Source organism: Etheostoma cragini, chromosome 12 (genome assembly GCF_013103735.1).
Source record: "Etheostoma cragini isolate CJK2018 chromosome 12, CSU_Ecrag_1.0, whole genome shotgun sequence".
In the NCBI taxonomy this organism is placed as follows: domain Eukaryota; kingdom Metazoa; phylum Chordata; class Actinopteri; order Perciformes; family Percidae; genus Etheostoma; species Etheostoma cragini.
In genome coordinates, this window is record NC_048418.1 from 17,407,571 (window position 1) to 17,431,137 (window position 23,567).

General features: G+C 40.8%; 1 protein-coding gene across 3 annotated transcripts in view; it reads left to right on the top strand.

The window, feature by feature from the left end:
• Positions 1–23,567, top strand: part of gpc5c (glypican 5c) — a 112,740-nt gene that overhangs the window by 33,131 nt on the left and 56,042 nt on the right. For 2 of the 3 annotated variants that reach the window (XM_034888007.1, XM_034888005.1), the window contains exons 3-6: positions 1,407–2,110; positions 16,424–16,587; positions 17,752–17,808; positions 18,460–18,582. In XM_034888007.1, coding sequence (XP_034743898.1) covers positions 1,407–2,110; positions 16,424–16,587; positions 17,752–17,808; positions 18,460–18,582 — 1,048 coding nt within the window. The remainder of the gene's footprint in view (positions 1–1,406; positions 2,111–16,423; positions 16,588–17,751; positions 17,809–18,459; positions 18,583–23,567) is intronic. The other variant, XM_034888006.1, reaches the window with a different exon arrangement.

A 23,567-nucleotide genomic window follows, 5' to 3' on the forward strand; every position in this document is an offset into this window, starting at 1 on the left:
ACACACACACACACACACACACACACACACACACACACACACACACACACACACACACATACATACAGTCCTATTCAGTTGCATACAGAAAATGTGCAGAGAGTTGCTTTGAATGGAAAAAAAATGAAAGGTGATGAGATTAAGTGGACGGGTAGTACAGGAGAGTGTGGGACAAAAGGATGAGTTAGACTCTACTGTAGCAGTCACCTCATGTCTGTATTAAGCAAGATAGAACATTTCTTTGTTCTTATTTGATCAATTTTGATCAAATTAATACGTACATAACTTTCTAGTAGTGAAATGAGGACAGGTGAAGGGGAGAGAAAGCAGAGAAAATGGCCAGGATCGAGAGTCAAGCTGTTCTTTATTTCATGTCTTTTTTTCCTCACCCTTGCTTTACCCTCTGTCATTCTGTTTCTCTACTCTGTTACAGTACCTTGCTTGGCAAGAAGCGGCACCTCACTGGCGCTAATCAGCCTCTGCACTGACATCATTGACTGCTTTACAGCTTCACTTGCTTACCAAGAAATTACATAATAAGCTTATGACTAAACTTGTGTGTGTGTGTGTGAGGGTGTGTGTGTGTGTGTGTGTCTGTGTTAGGCTGGTGGTCTGTCAAACACTACTGCAGTATCTGGAATATACAGTATTTGCCAAAGAAAATGTGAACTGATTTGCGGTATCTGCTAATATCAAATGTTAAAATCTCTCTTTCTGTGTGTGTGTGTGTGTGTTTGTCTCACTATCTGTCTCTGTTTTTTATTGTCCTTAAGATTTCCTTATTGGGGACATGACTACACAATGATATCCAACGAAATTATAGAAAAAAACACTGGTTTGTGGTGCTGCTCGATTATGCAAAAAAATAAAAAATTACGATTATTTCGGTCAGTATTGAAATCACGATATTTTAACACGATTACTCGTTGACCTTCGGAAAGATGTTGCAATTATTGAACTATTGAAACAGTGGGAAAAGTTTAATGAATCAACGGTAAAAAAACTAAAAAACACATACAACTGTGAAATTTGCCGCAGTTTCCTCTTTAAACTTTATTTTTTCATTCTGAACACAAGAGAAAATAAGTTTATTTGCAAAACCTAATGAGCTAAGTAATTGTTTTTCTTGATTATTCTATATTTGTGATCATTGGTAGCCAAAAATCATAATTATGATTACATTTTCATTAAATGCACAGCCCAACTGATTTCTCAACCCAACTTACTAATGGAAACAAGCCAAGCTTAGCTGGTCAGGAGCCAGGGTTTGGATATGTCTTTGCATTTCAAATGCCTTACTCATTTCATGGAGAGCTTGTAAATCATGTCATCAATGATTATCAATGTTCCTCTCATGTAAATGTCATCTGTCTTATCCCTGTGTTTCTCTTTTACTCTCTCTGCAGACATGTTCCAGTACCTTCTGTCCTTCTCTCAGGGCCACCTGAGTTCTCTGTTGGAGGGAACCTACTCATCCCTGTCCCGCCATACCCTACCCCATGTTAACCAACTCTTCTCCTCACTCTCCCTCTACCTCCGCGGGGCCAACGTCTCAGTGGAGGTGTCAGTTCACCAATTTTTTAACAACCTCTTCCCACTCGTTTACACACGGGTCATCAATCCTGGCATTGATGGCAGCATGATGATGGGCAATGAAATGGGTGACTGTCTCCGTATGATCAGGCAGGATGTCAACCCTTTTGGGCCTTATCCAGCCACCATGGCCCAGAAGCTGGCTGGGGCGTTGGGAGCCGGGAGACAACTGGGGCTGGCCCTGGAGGAGGGTTTGGAGGTGATGAATGCCACTGAAAATCTCAGCATGAGCAAAGAGTGTGTGAAGGGCCTGGTGAAGATGGTGTACTGCTCCCACTGCAGAGGCTTGACACTCATCAAGCCCTGCGTGGGCTACTGTCTGAATGTAATGCGAGGCTGCTTGGCCAGCGTGTCAGAGCTGGATCAGCCTTGGAGGAGGTATACCAGCCTGTTGGAGCAACTAACCCACGCCATGGCGGGGCACCACAGTCTGGAACTGGCCCTGCTGGGGGTTAGGGAGCACGTTAATAAGGCCTTGCTCTACGCACAGCTCCATGGTCCACTCATCACCGCCACGGTGAGTACACACTAGATGCACAGCTTTAATGGCACATGCAAAAGGCTTCAAACCTTTTTGTTTAAGGTCTTTGTTTCATACATATACCTTGGCAGTGTTCAATGTATTGATTGTAAAGGTTTTGCAGGAGGCAAACATAGATGCAACAAAGAACCCTGCACACAACATTCATGTTTGCACACTGTTGAAACTATTCAGAGAAAAAATAAAAGTGTAGTCTACTTTTAAACAAATTCAGGCTGAGCTGAGGCTAAAGAAGGACTTATTTCCAAAATGGCAAGGCAGCTAAAATTCACCATCATTTTAAAGGTTCTTCTGACTATTTATGGATATTATAAATTCCTTTTTGACTATGATAAAAAATGAGAAAAGTAGTGGATACAATGGTTATTTTGTGCACTTGCATGCTGTGGGTACCACCATTTGCCTTATGATATATATGGTTTTAAATTATATGTTCACAAAAAAAAGACAGGTTCATGGATGAGTGCCAGACATTTCTTAAAAACTACAGTTAAAATGCATTTGTTTTGCAATTTATCTTAGATTTGTATTTTTATGCTTACAGCAAGCATTGTGGTTAAACTATACTGAATAAACAAAAGCTCTATTTAGAGTTGTAAATTGTGCTTCATTTTTCAATTTAAAACAGTTTACTGTGGCTGAAAAATTTGACATTAAATCTCTGTAATAGATTCCTTCTATTATACATACCAGGGAACTTATAATGCACATAGGATGTAATTCACACTGAGTAGTTATTATGTTTGCATGTCAGCCATTTGATTAATTTAAGAGAACATTTAAATCAGCATTTTCAGTAGATACAGTACACTGTGATTGTTATTTTCACATTTTAAGCCATACCTTAATTTCTCTATATAGGGTGTGGTCATGCATGTGGGTGTAAGGTAACGTGAGACATACACCAGGGAGAAGAAGGTGATTAGCAGAGATTTACATCATCAAGAGGAACATAACAAGCATATTCACTAGCATTCAGTCCCTATTGCATCTCCCTCTTTCCTTTAAATTTCCGGCATGGTTGTTGACGCAGTGCTTGTGTTTTCAATGTTTTTAAATTAACCTATATACTTGTAGATATGCCTCACCCCTGAGCATGAGCTGGAGATGTGGACATCATACTACCACTACTTTTAGTGGCTCTCTCTAAATAGGTAGCTGTACTTGACTTACCCCAGTTGTGGAAATAGTGTGTTTTTTCCTAATATTCTCCCAGTCTGTGTTTCTCTAATCTTCATCCCTACCCATCTTCATCTTATCAGTTGGCTATGACAGGTTACACAAGATTTTATGTACACATTTGTCACTTTGAGTTACTCAGTTGGACTTTCTGTGATGAACTGTGTTGAAAATGGGACCACAGAAGGTAAGACCAACGCTTCAAATGTTATTAGGGGTATGGTGCAGTTGTTCCCTAATATCTTTAATGGTACCACTTGTGGACAAGTCTGCATTGGAAATGTTCCCAGAACTGGACTAAAACTGTAAGACGACACTATAGCAACCATAATGGGCAAGCTGTTAGTGGATTAAACTTTGACTTGGCAATCTTGTTTGACTTTATGTACAGTGCGGTCTTCCAAAGAACTATTGTCAATTATTCTCAAAGAGTAGTGATTGCTGTGGTGACTTAGTGAAAAGGCCAAGTTTACATTAAAGGTCCCATATTGAAAAAAGTGAGATTTTCATCTCTAAGTTTTTATTATGAACCAGTTCAAGGTGCTATATAAATAATAAATGTATAATAAATGGATTAATTAACGGTCCATTTGAAACAGTCATCAGATCTTCTGTAAGGTTGTGATGTTACAGCAATACTGCATAGCCTAGAAAGTGGTAGAAAGTGCCGCAACTGTGGCGTTACAGTCATTCCCCAGCTGCAATAACAGCAGTAACTTTTACGTTATTACAAAATCACTGAAAAAAGCAATCACAGTACTGTAGCGTGCTGGAGTGCTTGTCTACTCCACAATAATCTGCAATACTGCTAGACATCTCAGTACTGTAAAGTTTACACCAGAATGAACTGAAACAAACGTTCGCCTGGAAGGTGAAAAAAAAAAAACACATTTAAAAATGTGTAGCAGTTTGGAAAATGGTTGGCAGTAACATAAAGTGCAAGTAATTTGTAGTTAACGGTCTTAAACATGCAAAGGCATTGGTGTGGTACTTATTTCAAGTTGTGAAGGAACATCACAGAGCCTGGGTGGTTCTACATTAAACACTTAAATTAAACACACAAATCCATATGCATCACACTTACTGCAAGCACATGCATGTGCAGACAGAAGAGGGTTGGTTACCCAGGCTTAACGTCCGACCTAATATAACTATGCAGAGAGAGACCCAGCTTGTATTTCGTCTGTATGTACGCATATGTGTGTGTGTGTGTGCGCCTGCTTGGTATTCATGGGGTGGCAAGAAAGCCTGGAGCAGGGAGCCCAGCTCAGGGACAAGTGGAACAGAATTGAAAGGGTTCCAGCTAGGCCATACAAACTAGAGCCAGCCAGCTGGAAAAAAGGGCCAAGAGAATTGTTTCTGGAAAAGGAGGTGGCCCCCAGTCGGACACTGGCGGCCACCAATTTCTGTGCTCTCATTGTTTCACGCAGGCTACAGGGCAAACATGAACACCGACATTTATCCATTCACGTACGCGCTCACACACACAAACGCACTTAGCCACACACAGAATAACACACCGTTCTGTTGCAATGTATCACCGAGATCCCTCTGCCTTTTTAAATCGCAGTATGTTTTTATAAAGCCACAGTGGCCTGTCAAGGAAAACTGTTAAGTCTCCAGTGCACAACTACTGTGTCAGCACAGCCGCCTTCACCCTTACACCTCCATGAACCCCCTCCTAGATGAACACTCAATTTGAAACACCTATATTTGTGTTTTCTTATACAATATCCTTACTATCTTACTGCAAAGCAGATAAAGTGCAAATAACTTGCTTAACCCACTGTTGATTTTTCACAACTTCATGCTGCATGTGTCAAAACAAAGAAGTAACGCTGTTTTTTGCTGAGTCAGAATAATATAAAGAGATGTTATTAAAAGAATTATTGTGACCGTGTGGTCTTATACTGGGATATTATCCCAAACCATTTTGTGGTTTTTCTCTCTCTCACTTTAGAAAGCTGCAGACTACACAGAGTCTACACTATACGTTGCAATATGTCATAGTGTAGAACCTGGGCCATAACACAGTTACTGTACGTACAGTATACGCACACATCACCACACAGCGTGCAGGTATCAAGTTTTTAGAAGTCCTGTAAGGAGCCTAGATGTGCGGCCCACCCTGTGACAATACCAGCAGCACGCATGAGACTGAAAGGCAGCTATTGATGGTTATGTGGCGCAGCAGAAGGATAGATTCTGTTTAAATACATTCCTGCTCTTATTGAGATGGAGCGTGAACGTGGCTGGAAAGGAAGTGGTTATGGTTATGGATGTTGGGGGAGCCTTGTGCTAGATTATGTTGAGTAGACACAATTAAGAAAAAAAATTGGAAAATATCCAGTAAAAGTGGCTACACTTATTGGGCCCCAGTGCAAATGGTAGCTCCAATGTTTAGTGAGGTTTTCTCCTTCTGAATGCTGCCCTGTTGAATTCATATTAAAGTTTCTCCCTCCAGAGTCAACCGTGCTTGAGAGGCCACAGGCTGCTGTTTATTGACATGTCCATAAAAAGGATATGGCTCATATGACCTGGAGGAGAACTTTTTATCTCCTACTTGCTAAAGATGGGCAGACTTAAATCTTAACGCACATAAGCAGGTTTTCACGCATTCGTTCATTCACTCATGCAGTTGCTCACTGAGAGGTTAATGGTCTGCTTATAAGAAAATAGTACCAGTGGTCCTAATTAGAGCAGTTTATACAAAGGTCTACCTTATCCACTTGTTGGTTTAACCCCAGCTTCTCATTACAGTCTTATGGAGGAATGATAATAGCAGCCTGGGCCTTTAAGATCATGGAAACAAGGGCCAGTGGGATGACTGGAAGGTTTCCTTTCACCACGGCGGCACATCAACAGAAAGCAGTGGCTTACATTGCGAGTGCTTTTTTCTTTTACCCTATCCACAATAAAATGAAGGAAAATCATTGGTGTGAAAATATACTTTGTTGTTATAACAGTTTTTAATTTTTCTTTCCCAAGCCACCTCTGCAACCCTGTATTTTTATGTTTTTATCATAGCAATAGGCTAAATTGTTCTGTATGAAATGTGTATTACCAGATATTGTTTTTTTAAGATAATTGTTGGGCCTTTAATGACAGGATAGCTGAAGAAGTGAAAGGGGGAATGACATGCAACAGAGGGCCACAGGTTGGAGTCGAACTGTGGTCTTCTGACTCGAGGAGTAAACAAAGTATTGTGGTATGTATCAGGTCATTGTGGTCAATATAGAAAAGTGACAGTTTCCAAATAGATTTTCCAGAAATGTTGCAAGAAAAGGAAGTTAATTCAAGATGTTGCAGACTAAAACAGTTATTACTGGATGCCTAAATTAAATGATAACAGTGGTACTTAAATCTGATGGACATAACGAGTGCTGGCACTGTAAAGGGCGAAGTTATCGGAATTGCTGTAAACTAATAAATGGACATTACTGTTTACATTTCAATCAGTTCTCCCCGGATAATTTAAGTGGGGAAGACCATGGGGACCTGGAGGAACTAGATGTATGACAGAATTACTGGCAAAGCTACTTTTGTTAAGAGAATTCTGTCTGTACGGCATACACTGCCACATGAATTAAAGATAAATAAGATTATTACAGGTGTAGCTAAAAAATAACCAGAGCTGTACCCTGGTTATTTTAGAGTTAACTGACTAACTGAAGGCTAATCATGTTTTACCAGTTATCATTGTGACAATTAAATGACGTTGCAATTCTACACCTTTTACTTAGATGTCTTTGATATTGTGATGATGTGTAATGTAATTATTTACTCTATGTGTAATTCATTTAGCATTTTAAATTTAGTACTTTATGTAATGGGGTGGGTTGGAAAAATGTGTTGTTTATATTTCACAAATGTAATATAATGTAAAAGGGTTTGAGACTCTGACACCAGCTAGCATCTCTGGAGGTCACTTTATTTAAAAGGATTAGCCACACAGGCTCAGGCCTTTATATATGGTTTCTGTATAATATTTGGGACCGTTAGCAGAATGGCAGCAGAAGCAAAATGCGCTCATGGCCGATCTATACACACAACCCATCTTTCTAAGTTGTGTGCGGTTTTGGCACTGCGTCTAACCCTCAAGCTGGCTGACTGGCTGACTGACTGACTGACTGACTCAGCAGTCCATTAGCTAATGATGGTGGCTTCAGCCTCTCTGCCCCTCATCCACCCTCGCACGTCTTTTCTGGCTCTCCTCTTCCGTCTTTTAGTGTCTACCTTGCTGTTGATAATATGCTGCAGCCCTCAACACCACAAAAATGTATTTGTAACAGTGAGCAATCGCCATGTGATTGATTGCTGGGACATTAACATTGGATTTGAACATAAAGCGTTGGTCATTTGTATATTATTTTTCTCTATGACTCATGACTTGGATTGGTGGAGTCATATATTTAGAAATCATATAATTTCTCAGATATGTAGTTGATTGTGAGTTGATGAAATGTTGTTGTGATGTGCAGCTTTCCTTCAGAGCTTTAGGTCTGCTACTCATATTGACTGTTGCACACAGAATAAGAAATGACAGGAGGTAGATGGATGACAACAAAAAGGAAGATGGTTGACAGGCGTACAGATCTGTTTATGTTGGCGTTTATGAGACTACTACATATCAATAACAATGCTTGTATCCCCAAGTTTTTGCTACACTGGTCACATTGTGTCACTGACTGGATAGATCAAAGTCTTACGGCAATTTAGATTTGGGTAATAAATTAATGAATTGTGACAAAGGAAAATGCTGTGAGATGATGTAGGGTTTGTGCCTCTACCTTGTCCATTATCTAGTAAATCACGACACCTCATCATGTTAAATTGGAAGTTGTTCAGAAAAATGAATTATCTAGGACTGCACATCAGGTCCTTTTTGACAATGTGGTTCTAGATAATGGTGCATCTAGAATAAATGACCTACTTTAGATATCTTAACAAAACGTGCCACCAATCAGCTGGTCAGCACCCCTGGCCACATGGCTTTTTAAGCCCTCTCTCCGTCCCGTACATGTTTCTCCCCTTGACTCTCTGTCACCCTTTAAATAGCCCCAGCCCTCCCTGTCCTCTCCATATAACATCCTCACCTTATAACTGCATGGGTGCCCACTTGCCTGGTGTTTTAGCAGCTTTAAACCTGGCTGGTAATGTCATGCAGCTGCTGCTGTGAAGTTAACACAAACGCAGACTGTATCTGTGTTATGATTTTAGTGGTAGCTGCTGGTTCACTGGAAGGCTTCAAATGGACACGTGGACTCAACGTTTCTATCGTTCAGCTTGTTTTCTTTGCTTGAGCTCGTATATTACACCCTGTCGAAGACACAGACGAGATGAACTCACTTGACTTTTCCTCCGTCGCCTTTTCCTTCCTCTATCTCTGTGGTATCACACCACCACTAGAATCCTCTGAGACACTTTGCCACATTTTGTGTCTGTAATTGTTGTAAATTTGTTTACAAAGATGGAAAAGAGTTGTCAACAAACTCCAAGGAAAAAACCAAGGGGCCTCTCATTTTTAGATCATCTGTGAGTGATTTAATCATGGTAAACACCCCTCAATGTGGAGAGAGAAACTCAATGTTCTCTTTACTGATTGAAATCTCAAGGACCTTTCCCTGTGATATACGAGGGGCCGAGTCTCTCTTTAATTAGCACTGACATCATTCGGATAAGAGTGGGAGAAAAAGACGGGGGGGGGGCTTATTGACAGAGACTGCAGAGTAAAGCCTAAAGAGAAAGATGGAGACAAAGTGATTTAGAAAGAATGAAGAGAGACTTTAAAAGGATGGAAAAGAAGACTTGTCATGGATAAAAAGAGAAAAGAAGGAAAGAGGAGAAGGATAGCGTAAATGATCTACACTCTCTCGCTCAATGCTCGTTTCTACAGTTTGTTAAACGATTATCCCCAGAACGCATAATGTTGAGAAGAGATCCAAACCCACTAAAGGATCATTGATGTTTTCTTTTGTATTCAGTAATTTATTAATTGATAGGAATTGTTGTTTTTACATTTCATATGACACACTCATTTGTCTTAGCAGTTATTCTTCAATAACAGTGTGCTCCACACACGTGTGAAGGATGGCATTAGTTCAGTTGTTCACAGCATCAGGTGAACATGATCAGATGGCAATTACTAGACGTACACGTCTCCGCTGTAGGTCTTTCGATCGGACAAGATCACTCTATTGCCATGTTTTGATTTGAACCTGCAACATTCTGCCATTACTGATGATGTCCCACCTTCATAAGATACTCATGATGGAATTAGAACAATCACCACCCATAGATCATGAATGGAATTCAATCTTAACCTTAGACATCTAAGAAACTCATCTTTTAATGCTGTGTTTCTCAAATTAGGGCAGGCGTACCCCTAGGGGGACTCCGAGGACTTACATTGTTTTAATGTTTATTAAAAAAATCAGTCATGCATATTTATGTAGTTATAATTATATAAGAGTATGACAATACATGGATTTAGGGTGGAAACGTTTTTCAGTTACAGTATTGTTGTTTAGTGAACCAGGCACTGACTGCACAGCGCTGTAGTGTGATTTACATTTTACCGAAAATGTTTTGTGCTGGTCAGGGGTTACTTGGATGAAAAAATATTTCAAAGAGGGCACATTATTGAAAACCAATGTGTTAATAACTGACTCTACTCACTGCAATCTTCATCATTTACAGTGTAACCCTCTCATTGTAGATGAGCATTTGATGGAAAGGCTGCCTGCTCCACCCAGAGCCCCTTTTTAAATCATCTTTGGAAACCCAGGCATGTTATCATTTCGTAGTAGACTCTACAATCGGTTTATTATATAGAAGAAAAAATGAACTACTATTGTCCTCGTCCTGGGTTGACCACTGTTTGAGGCCATAATGGTCTGATTAAACTCAACACCTTAAAGCCCACATCTGTCTCTTTTATGTGTGGTTTAAATGTAAAACACAGCCTAAAAGTGTTTCCCAGATGTTCTAGGGTTTGAAGCGGTAACTTTCCAGGCTCTAGCTTGCTTCCTTTACCTAAGGCCTCCGCCACAACACAGCTAGACCTGCGAAATTCAAGTAGTCACCTTAATGCGTAGCTAAAGGGGAACAGTGTTTTTATTTGGCTGGATCATTGCTCTCTCTCTCTCTCTCTTTCTCCCTCTCTTTATGTGTATTGGGTTATTCTTGGATGACGGGATATTGTGATAACAAACTGTTACACATAGCATTCAGTGTTGATCCAAGTCAAGTCAGGTAATTGTGGCCTTTTTTGGGGTAATTTGGATGGAACAAAAGCAGATATACCTGAAAGACTGTACTTGAAACAGTACATCTAACGTTGTTTTTAACATGATTATATAGAATGGAAATAGAAAAAACATTCTCCTGCACAAGTAGCAGGCCCTCTCTTTCTATTTTCATATGTGTTGCAATTAGGACTGGAAATTGTTACTTGTTTAAAAATAATTATTGTGATACTCGGAGGTAAAAAAAATGAAGGCTTGGGTTTTCTTTGGAGAAAACATCATAAACAACCTTGTTTCCAAAGTAACAGGGGTATTCCTGTGTGGTGGAACAAAAGGCTCACCAGTATGTGAACCAGTGGCCGCTACTCATAGCCCTACTTGGCGACTGATTGCATTGAAGCAAATGCCAAATAAAGCTAATTGCTTTTGCTCTCGCTTTCTTTTTTGCTCTCCTTTGCGCTCTCATTTGCTCTATTTGTTCAGTATGGTAGTTGGTTACTGGTACATATGGAAACATTCATATCAAATGAAGTTTGTTTTCCAACTCAGTACTAAACAAGGGGCTTCTGTTTGTAAACCCAAATTGAAGGAGGACATTGCCCGATGGTTCTCTTTTCTGTGTTTGACAGCGGTGTGCTATACTATCAATTACGGAAATCTATTGTTATTTTATCTCCTTTTTTGTTTTGCTGGTTAGGGAAAATTACATGGTTATGAGAAAAAAATGGTACAATGACTTGGGATGACAGTGACTGTGTTTTGGATAATGGATGTAGACAGCATTCCCGAGAGCTATTCCCAGGGATATGAATACATTTGTTTGGCAGTTTTGGAGCTTTTTGCCATTGTGAATATATCAAATGTACATATTTTTACATATAAATACACACTTGAACTGTATACTAATACAAATGCACACCACTAAAAAACTCATTATAAAAAGTTCAACTAATGGCTAAACCAGTGGTTTGTACTTATCTGAGCCATTTAAGCCATTCAGTCGTATGATACATAGCAATGATATACAAATCCCTGAAGCTTAGTCGTAGAGTCTATGTAGTTTTAACTAAGGTCAGGAAATGTTAATACAACACAATCTCAGTAGTTGACTGTTCTGATGTGGGTACCTTTTGTTGTAAATGTTTCAAATGTATGTGCCCACTAGAAAGACTGTTTAGCCACATTTCACTTTGGCAGAAATCTCTGTTCCTAAAGTGCAACAGTGGGTAGCATTAGGCAACCAGATTGCATGTGTGTCTGCACACAAACTATGTAAAAGTGGAAAAGGGGGCGTCTTCACTGACCAAACAAGCCCTCTTCATCCCACAGTGCGATGTGCCTGATGTGAGAGGGGGTTGAGAAAGTTCTCTTGTCTTTACTGGGTAATCCCTTGATAAATAAACTGGGAAGACAAGACCACCGCTGCTATCTGTAAACCAATACTCCCCTAGAGAAGGGATGGCCCTGGGCTTGGCTATTGCTTGGCGCTGATTCTCTTGCTGCACTCTTCTCCCACTCTCTTGCCACAGGATCATATGTGCCTAAGACAGAGACACACACACATACACACGTCAATTTGAGCTAAACGCATTAAAACAGATTCTGATACACACATTTGTAAGGTAAAGCTAAATGATTTAGTTTGTATGCATTAATGTGTATTCTGTAAATATGCAAACCAGTAACACACTTGAGTAGTTGTGGAAACACTGATCCATCCTACCAGTAGCAGAAATCAAATGCCATTGGCTAGCTTAAATACACACGTAGAATAGATGCCTTGTGTTTCTCTAAAGTCTTCCTATGTGGACTGCATGCATCCCACCAATCTGCCCGCTCCATCAGACTCTGTCCTCAGGCAATCATATGAGGAATGCTCCACGAAATAGCTGAAATTATGAAGGTATAACAAGGACAAACAGGTGTTCCCGCACACACACACATACAAAACCAAGTACTCATGCTGTGCCCAAATGGGATTTTCCTTCTCACGCCATCATCAGGTCAGGAGTTAATTGATTCATGGCCGTGTTCTAACCCATGTTATTATTCAACCTGTCGCCTGATTGGCCCTCGGGATTATGTGGACATAAGATCCAACCTATGAGAGCATGACTCCATTTCTCAGGAGGATCGATAACGAGGATATTATTTATTTTCCCTACGACGATGTGTGACTTTGTGTTCTGTTTACACTGTTGTATGCTTAGTTATGCGTTATAATGATTTGTTTTGGTGTATTTGTTTTAAAATTTCTCCAATCCTTTTAAGCTTTTCCAAAAGTAGCTCTTTGGCTTGGTTTTATAAAATAATGTGGTTTACAAACAGAACTGTCAGTGATGTTCATAGTTTACAGAGATGTTTACATTTTTGTCTTGGAGAATAGCAAATTGTCACACAAAGGCTGGCGAAAAATTGCACTGAATTTAAAACATCAGTCTTCACAATAAAAAGTTCACAATAACAGTATTTTATTGTGTCTTAACCCTCTGTTTATCACCACTGCAGAAAAATGATATCCTGAAGGTCTGAACTTTTTTATGGAGTTTTTTATGGGCTGAATTAAATTAATCGCCGTTGGCCTCATCAAATTTACTTCACACCTAAAGGTGCTCTAAGGGATGTCACGCGTGTTTTACGCTAAAACATTTGTTGTCACATACAGCAAACATCTCCTCACTATCCGCGAGCTGCTTGTCCCCAGAACCCACTTCAAAAAACGCGGCCTCTGTTTACCCAGGGTCTACAGAACCCACTTCAAAAAACGCGGTCTCTGTAGACAGCCCAGGGTCTACAAACGGCAACAAAAACAAACCGTAACCACCTGCACCAGAAGGCATACACAAACAGTGTTCCAGCATTCCAGCCATTAACCAACAAGAAGGATTTGGGTGTGGGGGTGGGGCGTTACTGCGCGGAAGCACAGGTAGGGAGGGGGTGGGATGAGGAGGAGGGAGGGGCAAGCTAGTCTCGTTTTGTTCAAAAATACTTTGAATGTCAACAAGACGTCCCGTCACCCAACATCGCTCAGAGCATCTTTAATGTTAAACTTTCAGAAGGTACAAGGCTGCCCATCAGTTGCAATAAACAAAGAAACACTTACATCATATTGTTGCTACACTATTTGCATCATACTATAACAATCCCCCAATGGGTTTTTGATATTTGAAATGTTTTTTTTCTTTATACTGCTTGGGTATATTGGGATGTGTTTAGATTTGCTCAAGTGTATTTAGCACATGGTCTGGCCCAAATGCCATTAACAGTATAAACACACTATTTCCTGAACAAAAAAAGCAACTATTGTTTCTGACTGGTCCCGGTTTTGCTCAGCTCCTGGCACACCTGCCCTTGCACAGCCCGCCAGCTTCACCGCTTTAACGCAAACACACACACACTCTGTCTTCCACGTGCACAGCACTGTAGACCTCCCAAACGCTGTGGTCTGGACATGAGGTCATGGGACTCTATGTTGTCTGAAATATGTGTTCTGAATTGCTGGAATTTGTTTTTATAGACATATATTTTTTACTAAATAAGGAAGAGGCATATTGTTCACTTCAATTACTTCAAATACTTAAAGTATTTTTACATTTACTTAATAACTTACTTAATAGTTTAAGCATGTTTGCATAGTAAAACTAATCGGCCTTGACATTCAGTTTTATAGCTTAACTGCTCTTTTTGGAATTAAAAGTGTTTTACTGAGTCATTTTTTATTGTTGCTCCAAACGATAGTGTTCTTGCCAATGTTGGTAATGCTGGACTGAGCAATTTTTGGAATTTGTCCTAAAAAAAAAAAACAACAACTTTAAATGTCATTATATTCTTGTTTGCCATTACCCATGCTCAGGTACTCTTGTTTGGCAAACTTTGTTAAAAAAGGAAATCCATCGTACATTTTGGAAAGTGTATAGATGGTGTGCAAATGAATTAAACAGTAATTGTCTGATGAAGCCTTGCAGCACATGCACAGAGCATTTGGCTTAGTGTGTTTATAGGGCTACATGGACAAAACAGTTGCTCTGTTCTATCTTTTCTCACCACTACAATGTAATGTGTGTGTGTGGCATGCTTGCATGCATGTATGTGTGGCTATGTGCATGTGTGGCTGTGAGCCACTCTACCACATGTGACCATGTTTTATTGGTCTGGCGGGAGTTAAGGTTAATGCAATAAAACAACCTTCCCCGTGCCCAACGTCTGCCTGAAGACAGGATTTAAGACCAGAAAGTTGTTTGAAAAAGTAGTAGAGTGAAGAGTGAAGTGCAAACGGTGCAATGTACATGAAAAATGTTCAGGTGGGTAGTCATGCTGCTAGAAAGCATCTCTTAAATCCCTGAGCCATTGACAATCCCACTGCCTAGGAATAGCTAGTTGTTATGCGTAAACCTCCATTTAAACTCCATTTATAAGGCACATGAGATGACTGACTTGCATCACCCTGGAGGGCGAGGGTATTTTTAGCAGGCTGGCAAGACGCATTTTGTGACTGTTAACACATATTCCAGCTGCTTCCAGACTTAAGTATCCATGCATGTGGACACACCCCTTCAAACAACCATTTAAACACAGATGCTTGCCAGTTCCTTACCGAATGAAGTTTATGTATTTGTTTGTGCATTCCATTCTTGGGGCCCCCCACACGCCATCCTTAACACTTGCATTGCTTTGGCAGTGGGTCTGGCAGTATGAGGAGACTTTGCACAATGGCTTGGATGTTTATACTACCATGGATGTTGTCCAGATCAGATCAGCAGCATTAGAAGCTTGAGTTGATCACTGTATTGTTTAATATATTGGTATAGACTGTACGAAGCCCGACCAATTTCTAAGACATTGGAGGCTACTCATTGCTCTCGGCTAAACCAACAAGACATTTAAAAGTTGCAATGTTTCAAATTGCAATTTTAGAATAAAAATCACTCAGCCCTAATTCAAAGCAGTGAAGTAATTGATAAAAAGTACTTTATGCAAATGAAGCTATATGACCATTCATCTGTTCTGGGAAAGGATTAGGTGTGCTTTATTGTGTATGTAAGAACAATTCACTAAAAAATGAGTATGCATCCCTCCGTCAATGAAGTCAAACCTTATCATCCTCGCTGCTTCTTACTGTAAGGCTCCCTTTTCTAAATCAGTGATGATTAAGTACTGCTGATGAATATTACTTAGTCTTGTTGGACGCCCTACATGGTAGAATGACTCATCCCTCTAGACAAAGCAGCGTATATACAGTACATTGGTTACTATACTCAGTCCAAGAGACATTAAACTCTGTCTCTCTGGCTAATTGAGGACCACTTAATAACACTGGCCGGAGGCTTTTAAGCCAATGAGATGTCATTGATTTTACCTCTTGGTTTAAAGCACACGCCTCTTCATTCTCTTGACCGCACTGTCTCTCCTGCTGGCTTTAATAGCCCACTGGAGATACTCTTCATCGCTGCCAACTGTGCGTACGTGCATTCACTTTCATGAGCTAGTGGAATGTTCTACATTAACTGTCAGCCCTCCTGGCAATAACTCACTCATCACACCATTTTCTTTCATCACACCCCTTACTTCTCACCCACCGTTTTCCCATGTTGTCCGTTACTCTGAAGTTCCCTGCTCCATAATTCTTTTCACCTTTTTTCACCCCGCAATCATTTAACTGAAATGAAGGCATTCCTCATTTCCAATTGAAGGCGTCACTTTAAAAAAAAAAGTGTTCACTTTGAATATCTTATTTAAGTGTATGCCTTTAACTGGGCAGGTGTCTATTGGCGGTTAATGGAAGTCACCCTGCAGCTCCACCCATGCTGTTTTATGTATTCCTAGCTTAACAGGTGTGTGTATGTTTGCTCTTTCCTCCTCACAGGTGGACAAGGTGTGTGGCCTGTCTACTGGGGAACCTACAAGCATGCAGCCTACAAGCCCAGAGGTCACAACCTCTACCGTGACCTCATCTTCTCTTCCTCCATCTGCTGCCCCCTCCCAACCTCTACCAGAGCAGTGGCTGGGGCAGTTAGCCCACTTGAGGAGGTAAGACAAAGCAATAGACTGAACAGTGCTATTCAGTCGGATTGGAATGTTTACTACTGCCTTTTATGAATCAAAATGTCCTTTTTTCTGGCAAGTTATTACTCATTTGGCTTACCAATCAGTTATACTGTTGGCTGGTCTCACTAAATGGACAGTACATATAAATAAGAGGAAAACTGTTCCGGCCTGTATGGCATAGCCTGAAAGGCTGGCCGATGTCTATTCACAGCTGCCATCTCTTTTTGCTTTCTTCATAAGGTTAGTTGAACACAAAACACCCACCCACCCACCCACCCACACATAGTATGTAAATGTAGTGCCTGGCACTGAAGTCCATGCCCTCCACCTGGCCTCCGAGGCAGCCATCCCATGCCCACAGCAGCTGGGGGGCGATGTGCCAGGAGAGGAGGAGTGTGGGTAAGATTAATCTTGACGGACCAACAATTTCCTGTTTACCCAGACAGCCATACCACCAACTCTGCACACCAGCCGGCCTTGGCTTAAATAGCACCACACGGAAACACACACACTTGCAGTGTTGTCTGCCTGACCATGTCCCAAACCAGGAATCTCTGCACTGATGCCAGCCTAGCTGACAGGTCTGGCCTGGCACTGCCACCACCATTCATGGCAACACATTCCAGCTCCCTGCCTGCTGCCAGGCCTGACCAGAGCCCATGTGAGCGCTGACCACTTCAGAGAAACGGCAGCACACCACTGTAGTAAAAGGGAAACTAGTCCACTGCAGAAAAATATGAAATGGGATACAATACAGCAACATTTATGTTTCTTTAAATTGTGGAAAAATATGAATGTAGAAGCTCAGCAGAACGTTCTTTGGCATTCCTGTGAATATGTAACTATTTGCACATATGTTTGTGTGTTTGTTTACTGACATTACACAGCAGTAGTTGTTTAAATTGTTGGTGTGGTGTGGGGAGAAATGGTTATGGATTCATGTGTGGTGTGGCAAGTCTCTGCATGTGCATGATTAATCACTCTCTTCCAGGGTCAACTGACTATCTTTTCTCCCTCCTCCCCATGTGTGTTGTCTTGTCATCCTTTTTGTTGCTTTTTTCTTTCTCTCATGCCCCACCCTTCACATCCCTGCATCCTCCTTGCTTGCAACAATCTCCCCTGGACTCCAACTCCCATCATTTCCAGCCCGTTCCCCCTGAAACCCTCCAAGAACAATAAACATAGTCTGAGAACACTCTCTAGGTAAGCATGAACCCAAGGGACTTATTTCTCTCACTCTCTCACACACTTTTTCTAGCGATGACAGCACATATTGTGACTTGTATAGATACTTATAAAGATCTTTTGAGTGAATGATTTTATTTATGTCTTACAAAACCATCCGGATTTCATCTGCGATTCCCGACACTGACTGACTCAGCACATAACCTCTTATGACCCCCGGTGTTTTTGCTATGCTTCATGGGTGGCAACAATGTATTATGCCATTGTTTTGCTCGAGATGACAGTGTTTGTATCAGTAACATGTGTTAGCAGATATGATGAAGCAAGCACTTTACCGCACAGCATAATTGAGAAAAATGTGCTGACTTAGTGTAGTGGTCACATTGAAAGCCACCATCACTCATTTTCTGCCACCATCAATATTGTCACATGTATTTTTCACATGCATGTATTGTTGAATGGAAAGCAGAGACTGTTTGTTGTTGGTGGTATGGTACCAAAGTACTGAGAAGTGTGTCCACCAACCACACCAGATATATGGCCACAGTCACACAAGGCATTTCCTCAATTGTATGTTTCTAATGTGGCTTGTGATTCCGAAAGATATGCCGTGTGTATTAAAAACGCTGCTTTGTCTGTCCTTTCCCCATGTGTCTTGTTTTTCCGCAGGGAGTTCTTGATGTACCTGCAGCGCTACAAGTCTTTCTTTGCGGCGTTACCAGAGATGCTGTGTGAAGGGGAGAATGTAGTAGACGACTCCACGTGCTGGAGCGGAGATGAGGTGGTGGAGAGGTAAGAGAAATATGTTCAGTCCCTTCCTCCATTCACTATGAACCTGAGATTGTGCAAAGTAAAGACTTGACAAATTAGAGATGAGACGTGCATTCCATCCTGGACAATCACATTAATGATGAAACTTAGTGCAACTTACTATTGATTTTCTTTTTTTTTACTGAAAATGTAAGACTTTCAATATCATCCACTTCAGCTGACCCCTAACTAACTTTTATTACACAGCCTTGCTGATTCTAATTGGTCAATTATGGCATTCTACGGAGTTTTTTCTTCTTCTTCTGTACAGAAAAAACGTTGCTAAGTTTTACAGACTGTTGCTATGACGGTTGCTGTGTATAACAGACTGTTTATGGAATGAGTTTGGATGTCAAACTCTGGCAGACTATTTCTAAATCAACAAAATATTTTAAACAACAGTATTTGTGGTTATATTTAGCTCGTAACGCTGATCAGCGGATCAAAGGGAGAGAGAGGGTGGAGGAAACAGGGATAGCTAGCAGCTCTTTTTGACAACAGTGCAAACAGAGCATTGGTTAGCTCCGTGGTTAGCTCAGTGCCATGCTGATCATTGGTAAAGTTAACCATCCCAACAGGCAGGTAACCTCTGGATGATTACCCATGTAATAAGTGGGATAATGAAGAACCAGCTGGTCATTATTGCTAAATTAATAACCGGCTTGCTCTACAATATCTCTTACATATGCCCAAAATCCATTGTTCTTTTCAGATTTAATAAGAGCAGTCAACGTAGATTTACGTCGATTGGTAGATTGGTATTTACTCTCTTTCTTTTGTGAGATCAGTTTGTTCTTTGTGATTAGGCAATGTTTTGTATCTTGTTGCATTACTTTGCCAAGGCCAGTTGTTGCATAAACACATTTTTTGGCAGCACTTATGATATGAGAACTTTTCATTTTCAGTAAATGCTGGCTTGAACTGTATGCCTCCTCACAAACGTGTCATCAGGTTTCACCTGAGGTTTTATTAACTTTAATACCTTGCATTGTAAAGTATGAGTTTTGAATGCATAGGGATTTTCAGAAAAAAACCACTAAAGTAGGATAATGTCAGTCTGTTAGTCAGCGTGGCTGGCTGTTATTAATCAATGTGGATATAAGGAAGTCATTAAATCCATTGCCACATTGAGTGAATGCAGGCAGAACAAATAGTTGCTATGCTTTCCTCTCTTTTTTTCTACTCCATTCTGTTTTTCCTATATTTACAAGTTGGTTTTTTTTCTGCTGATTTATAGGTGTGTCCCTTGAACTCTTTTCCTGCTTAGGTGCATCTCTGGACTAAAGTGTGTGTGTGCGTGTGTGTGTGTGTGTGTGTGTGTGTGTGTGTGTGTGTGTGTCTGCATGGTTATGTTCTTTCTCAGTCAGCATGAGAAGAACAGAGAATTGATGCCGATTACTGAGCCAGTGCGAGTCTGTAACTGATTCCGCCTGCTGGATCTGGATCTGTTTCTTAAACCCTCTAGAACCTCAGTCCACAATTATGACAAGGTTATGCTCTCCTTCTTCTGCGGTGGCCCTAAAGTGGCTCCTATTACCATGGCAACCTCAGCTCTTGGCACTGCCAGTATTGGCTTCGACAGAGGAAAACAGAGGTCCGGGGACGCCACTTTCCAAATGATCCACCCCGAGTGTTTGTCAGATTATTTGGCCTGTTTCCGTTTTGCTTGATTAAGCCATACATTATGCATTACATGAGTACATGGGAAAACATTAGGCACATGCACATATGTCTCTGATTCTGAAAAGAACCCTTTTATTATCCTTAGTGGTGGGCAAAAGCATTTTTTGGAGATTTTCATGAAGAAGTTTGGCTTCAATTCATTTATAAATAGTAAGCTTTCAATATGGCATTCTCTCTTCTCTTGTCTTTATGACCTGGCCCAGTAATCTCCTACTCTTCCCCACTGCAGAGGATCTGCCAATATCTGAGACATGTTAAGCAGACCACCCATTCATCAGTGCCTGTCAAAGTGTGTCTGCACAAAAACTACAGTAGGCAGCCAATGTGTATGTGCAAGGTCCATGATCAGGACCATATGAGCGAGTAAACACTGGGCGTGGTGACCATTCAGCACCTAAAACACAATAAATACCGATCTCGTCGAGCTTCTTTGTCTGTATTTTGTCTGTATGTACTCTGTTTGTGTGTAAGTGAGTGTTTGTCACTTTTATAACCTTGGGCACTGTTTTTTCAAGATCATCGCTAATGGGTTGTAACAGTGTGTTATCACACACTCCCTGGTGAAAGCCATGCCTTTGCTTGTGGTGTCAAGTGTTCTTGGGTTGAATAAGAAAATAGTACCCTATTGAGACATTTGGCACCACTCATAAATTGCTCAGATTGGCTTGTGGCTATTCAGCAAACCTCTTCCACTGGACCTGACTCTGTTGGCATACATAAGAGAGAGAGGGACAGGACGGGGCATGAAAAGGCTTGACGTTTTGGTGCCGTGGTGCCCCCTGTGCCTCCCTTTGCCCCTGATGAGGGAAGTATGATGGAGTGATGTGGGGGAGGAGGGCCTTGGCAGCATAAAGACCCATTGTGGAGTCAGTGGAGTGGGGCACAGCCCTGCCGTGGGGACCCCCAAAGCCTGGAGGGGGAACAAAGACCCTCCTATGAGGCTGCATGGGAAAGACTCGGACATCGCTGCCACTACTACTGCCACTGGCCTCACCATGCCTGGGAAAGTTGAATGACAACAACAAAGGAGACGAGAGAAGGGAAGATAGTGAAAAAATATGAGAACAGATGAGAAAAAGTGTGTGATGAAGACACCAATAGTATTACCAAAAATGGACATGTTGCTGTGGTTAGTCCATGTCATAGTCTGACTTCCTGTGCGCTGGGCACACTAAGCCGCTGATGGCTTGATGGGTTTTCCCCACACACAGGAGGATGTAGACACAAAAAAGCGTGCACACTCACATATCAATCCACACAGGGTCCATATGCTAGTCAACAGCTGGAGGGGTTCTTCATTCAGACACAATCATATTGTGCTCTGGCAAGAAGACACAAATTCACATGTGAGAACACACACACACACACGCACACACACACGCGCACACACACACACACAGAGACTTGCATGTTGTAATACTTCAAAGTACATCAAAGGCATTGGGGATTGAAATTCCCTTGCTCTTTTCATTCAGCATCCGATGACAGAGGGACAAGCGGGGGCCGAGCAGTTGTACTTACAACTACAAAACTGGTAGCGTGTGTTCAACATCTCTTTTTACAGCATCACACGTGTGAATACTTTGCACCCACTTTTCCGGAAAAATAGGATCAACCAAAATTACCACATTCTTTATTTAGATTAGCCAGTTACTATATAACTATTTTACTGTAGTAGTCCTATCACAAAGAAGTCATTGCCATCATTCTTAACATTAATTATTCTAATTACCATCATTGTTTTGTCTTTTGACACATACTGGGAGACAGTGTGTACAGGTTATGAAACAATGCTGCAGGCTATACCCACTGTCATGGCATCATAAGGATCTTTATTAGCCCCATTTACTAAAAAAACATCACCAGACGCCTCGCGATACAATATCATCACAAAACAATATTATTGTGATTTTTAAACATATTGCAATATTCTGCAATATAATGCAATTTTTTGCGTTTTTTCCAACTTATAATTTTTCCCAATTTCAAATTATGTCAAATGTTCAAAGAAACTTTTGAGAAGGGACTTAAAAGAGTTCACTGACTCAACTAACCTTATTTCCTCGGGCAGGCTGTTCCAGAACCTCGGGGCCCTGACAGCAAACGCTCTGTCCCCTTTAGTTTTCAGTTGAGACTCTGGAACAGATAGCAGACCTCTGCCCGAGGGGCCCAAGGTGCGTGCTGGTGTATATGGGACTAAAAGGTCAGAAATATAACAAGGCAAGAGGCCATGAAGAGCTTTAAAAGTGATCAATAGAGTTTCAAAGTCAATTCTAAAACATACTGGGAGCCAGTGTAATGCAGCTAAAATAGGAGTAATGTGGTCATATTTCTTTATTCTGGTTAAAAGCCTGGCAGCTGAGTTTTGGACATTCTGGAGTCGATCAATAGATTTTTGGGTTAAACAGGTGAAAAGCCTGCACCTTATTATATGTATGTAAACGACTAAATTGGAACCTGTTGTCACTCCCCGATGTAAGTCGAGTGCAGATTTGAGTCGCAAATGCTCCAATTTAAAAGGTTTACGGCATAACATGCCATTCTGAAATTTGTGGAATCCATAAAATAGTAAAGTTTTCTCATTACAAACAATAACAGAAATTGGGAATCATTTCAAAAATATTTTAGCTATCTATGATTGTTTGATTGCTAACGTCAGCTCAAAACGCAATAAAGTGACAGCCTTTGCTGTGTTTGATTGCTAGCTTGTAGCTAGGCTAGCAGTCATTTCAAACACGTTTTTGCTATCTAATGTTGTTTGGTTGCTAATGTTAGCTCAAAACACCATTCATCTGACAACCCTTGTTGTGTTCGATGCTAACTTGTAGCCAGCAGTAAACGAACTTCGTTATGTAGATACTATTTTATTGTATTAACATTACAGAAGTCTCTCATTAGCATCTTGTAGGCTACTTGTCGCTAAGGGATGATAACTCAAATCTGCACTCGACTCACATCAGGGAGGGACACCTGGAAAGAGTGAAAAATGATGGCGGGTTAACCAATTACAGATACATGTCTTGTAGCCAATGTTGTATACAGCATATCATGGTTTAACTGAAATTGGAATTATTTCTGATGCAGCTCATGCAGGGATTTGTTTCACCAATGAAAGTTGAGTGCAGCAACCATGGAAGCATACAGTATACATAATTTGGATTAAAAAATGATGGTTCTACTTTAAAGCAGGATTATGTGTGGCAGACTTTCCACATACGGACCTGCTGTAGCCTTGGATTTACTTGATTAAATGATGTCAACCAGGGGTGAGATTCCATTTTCAT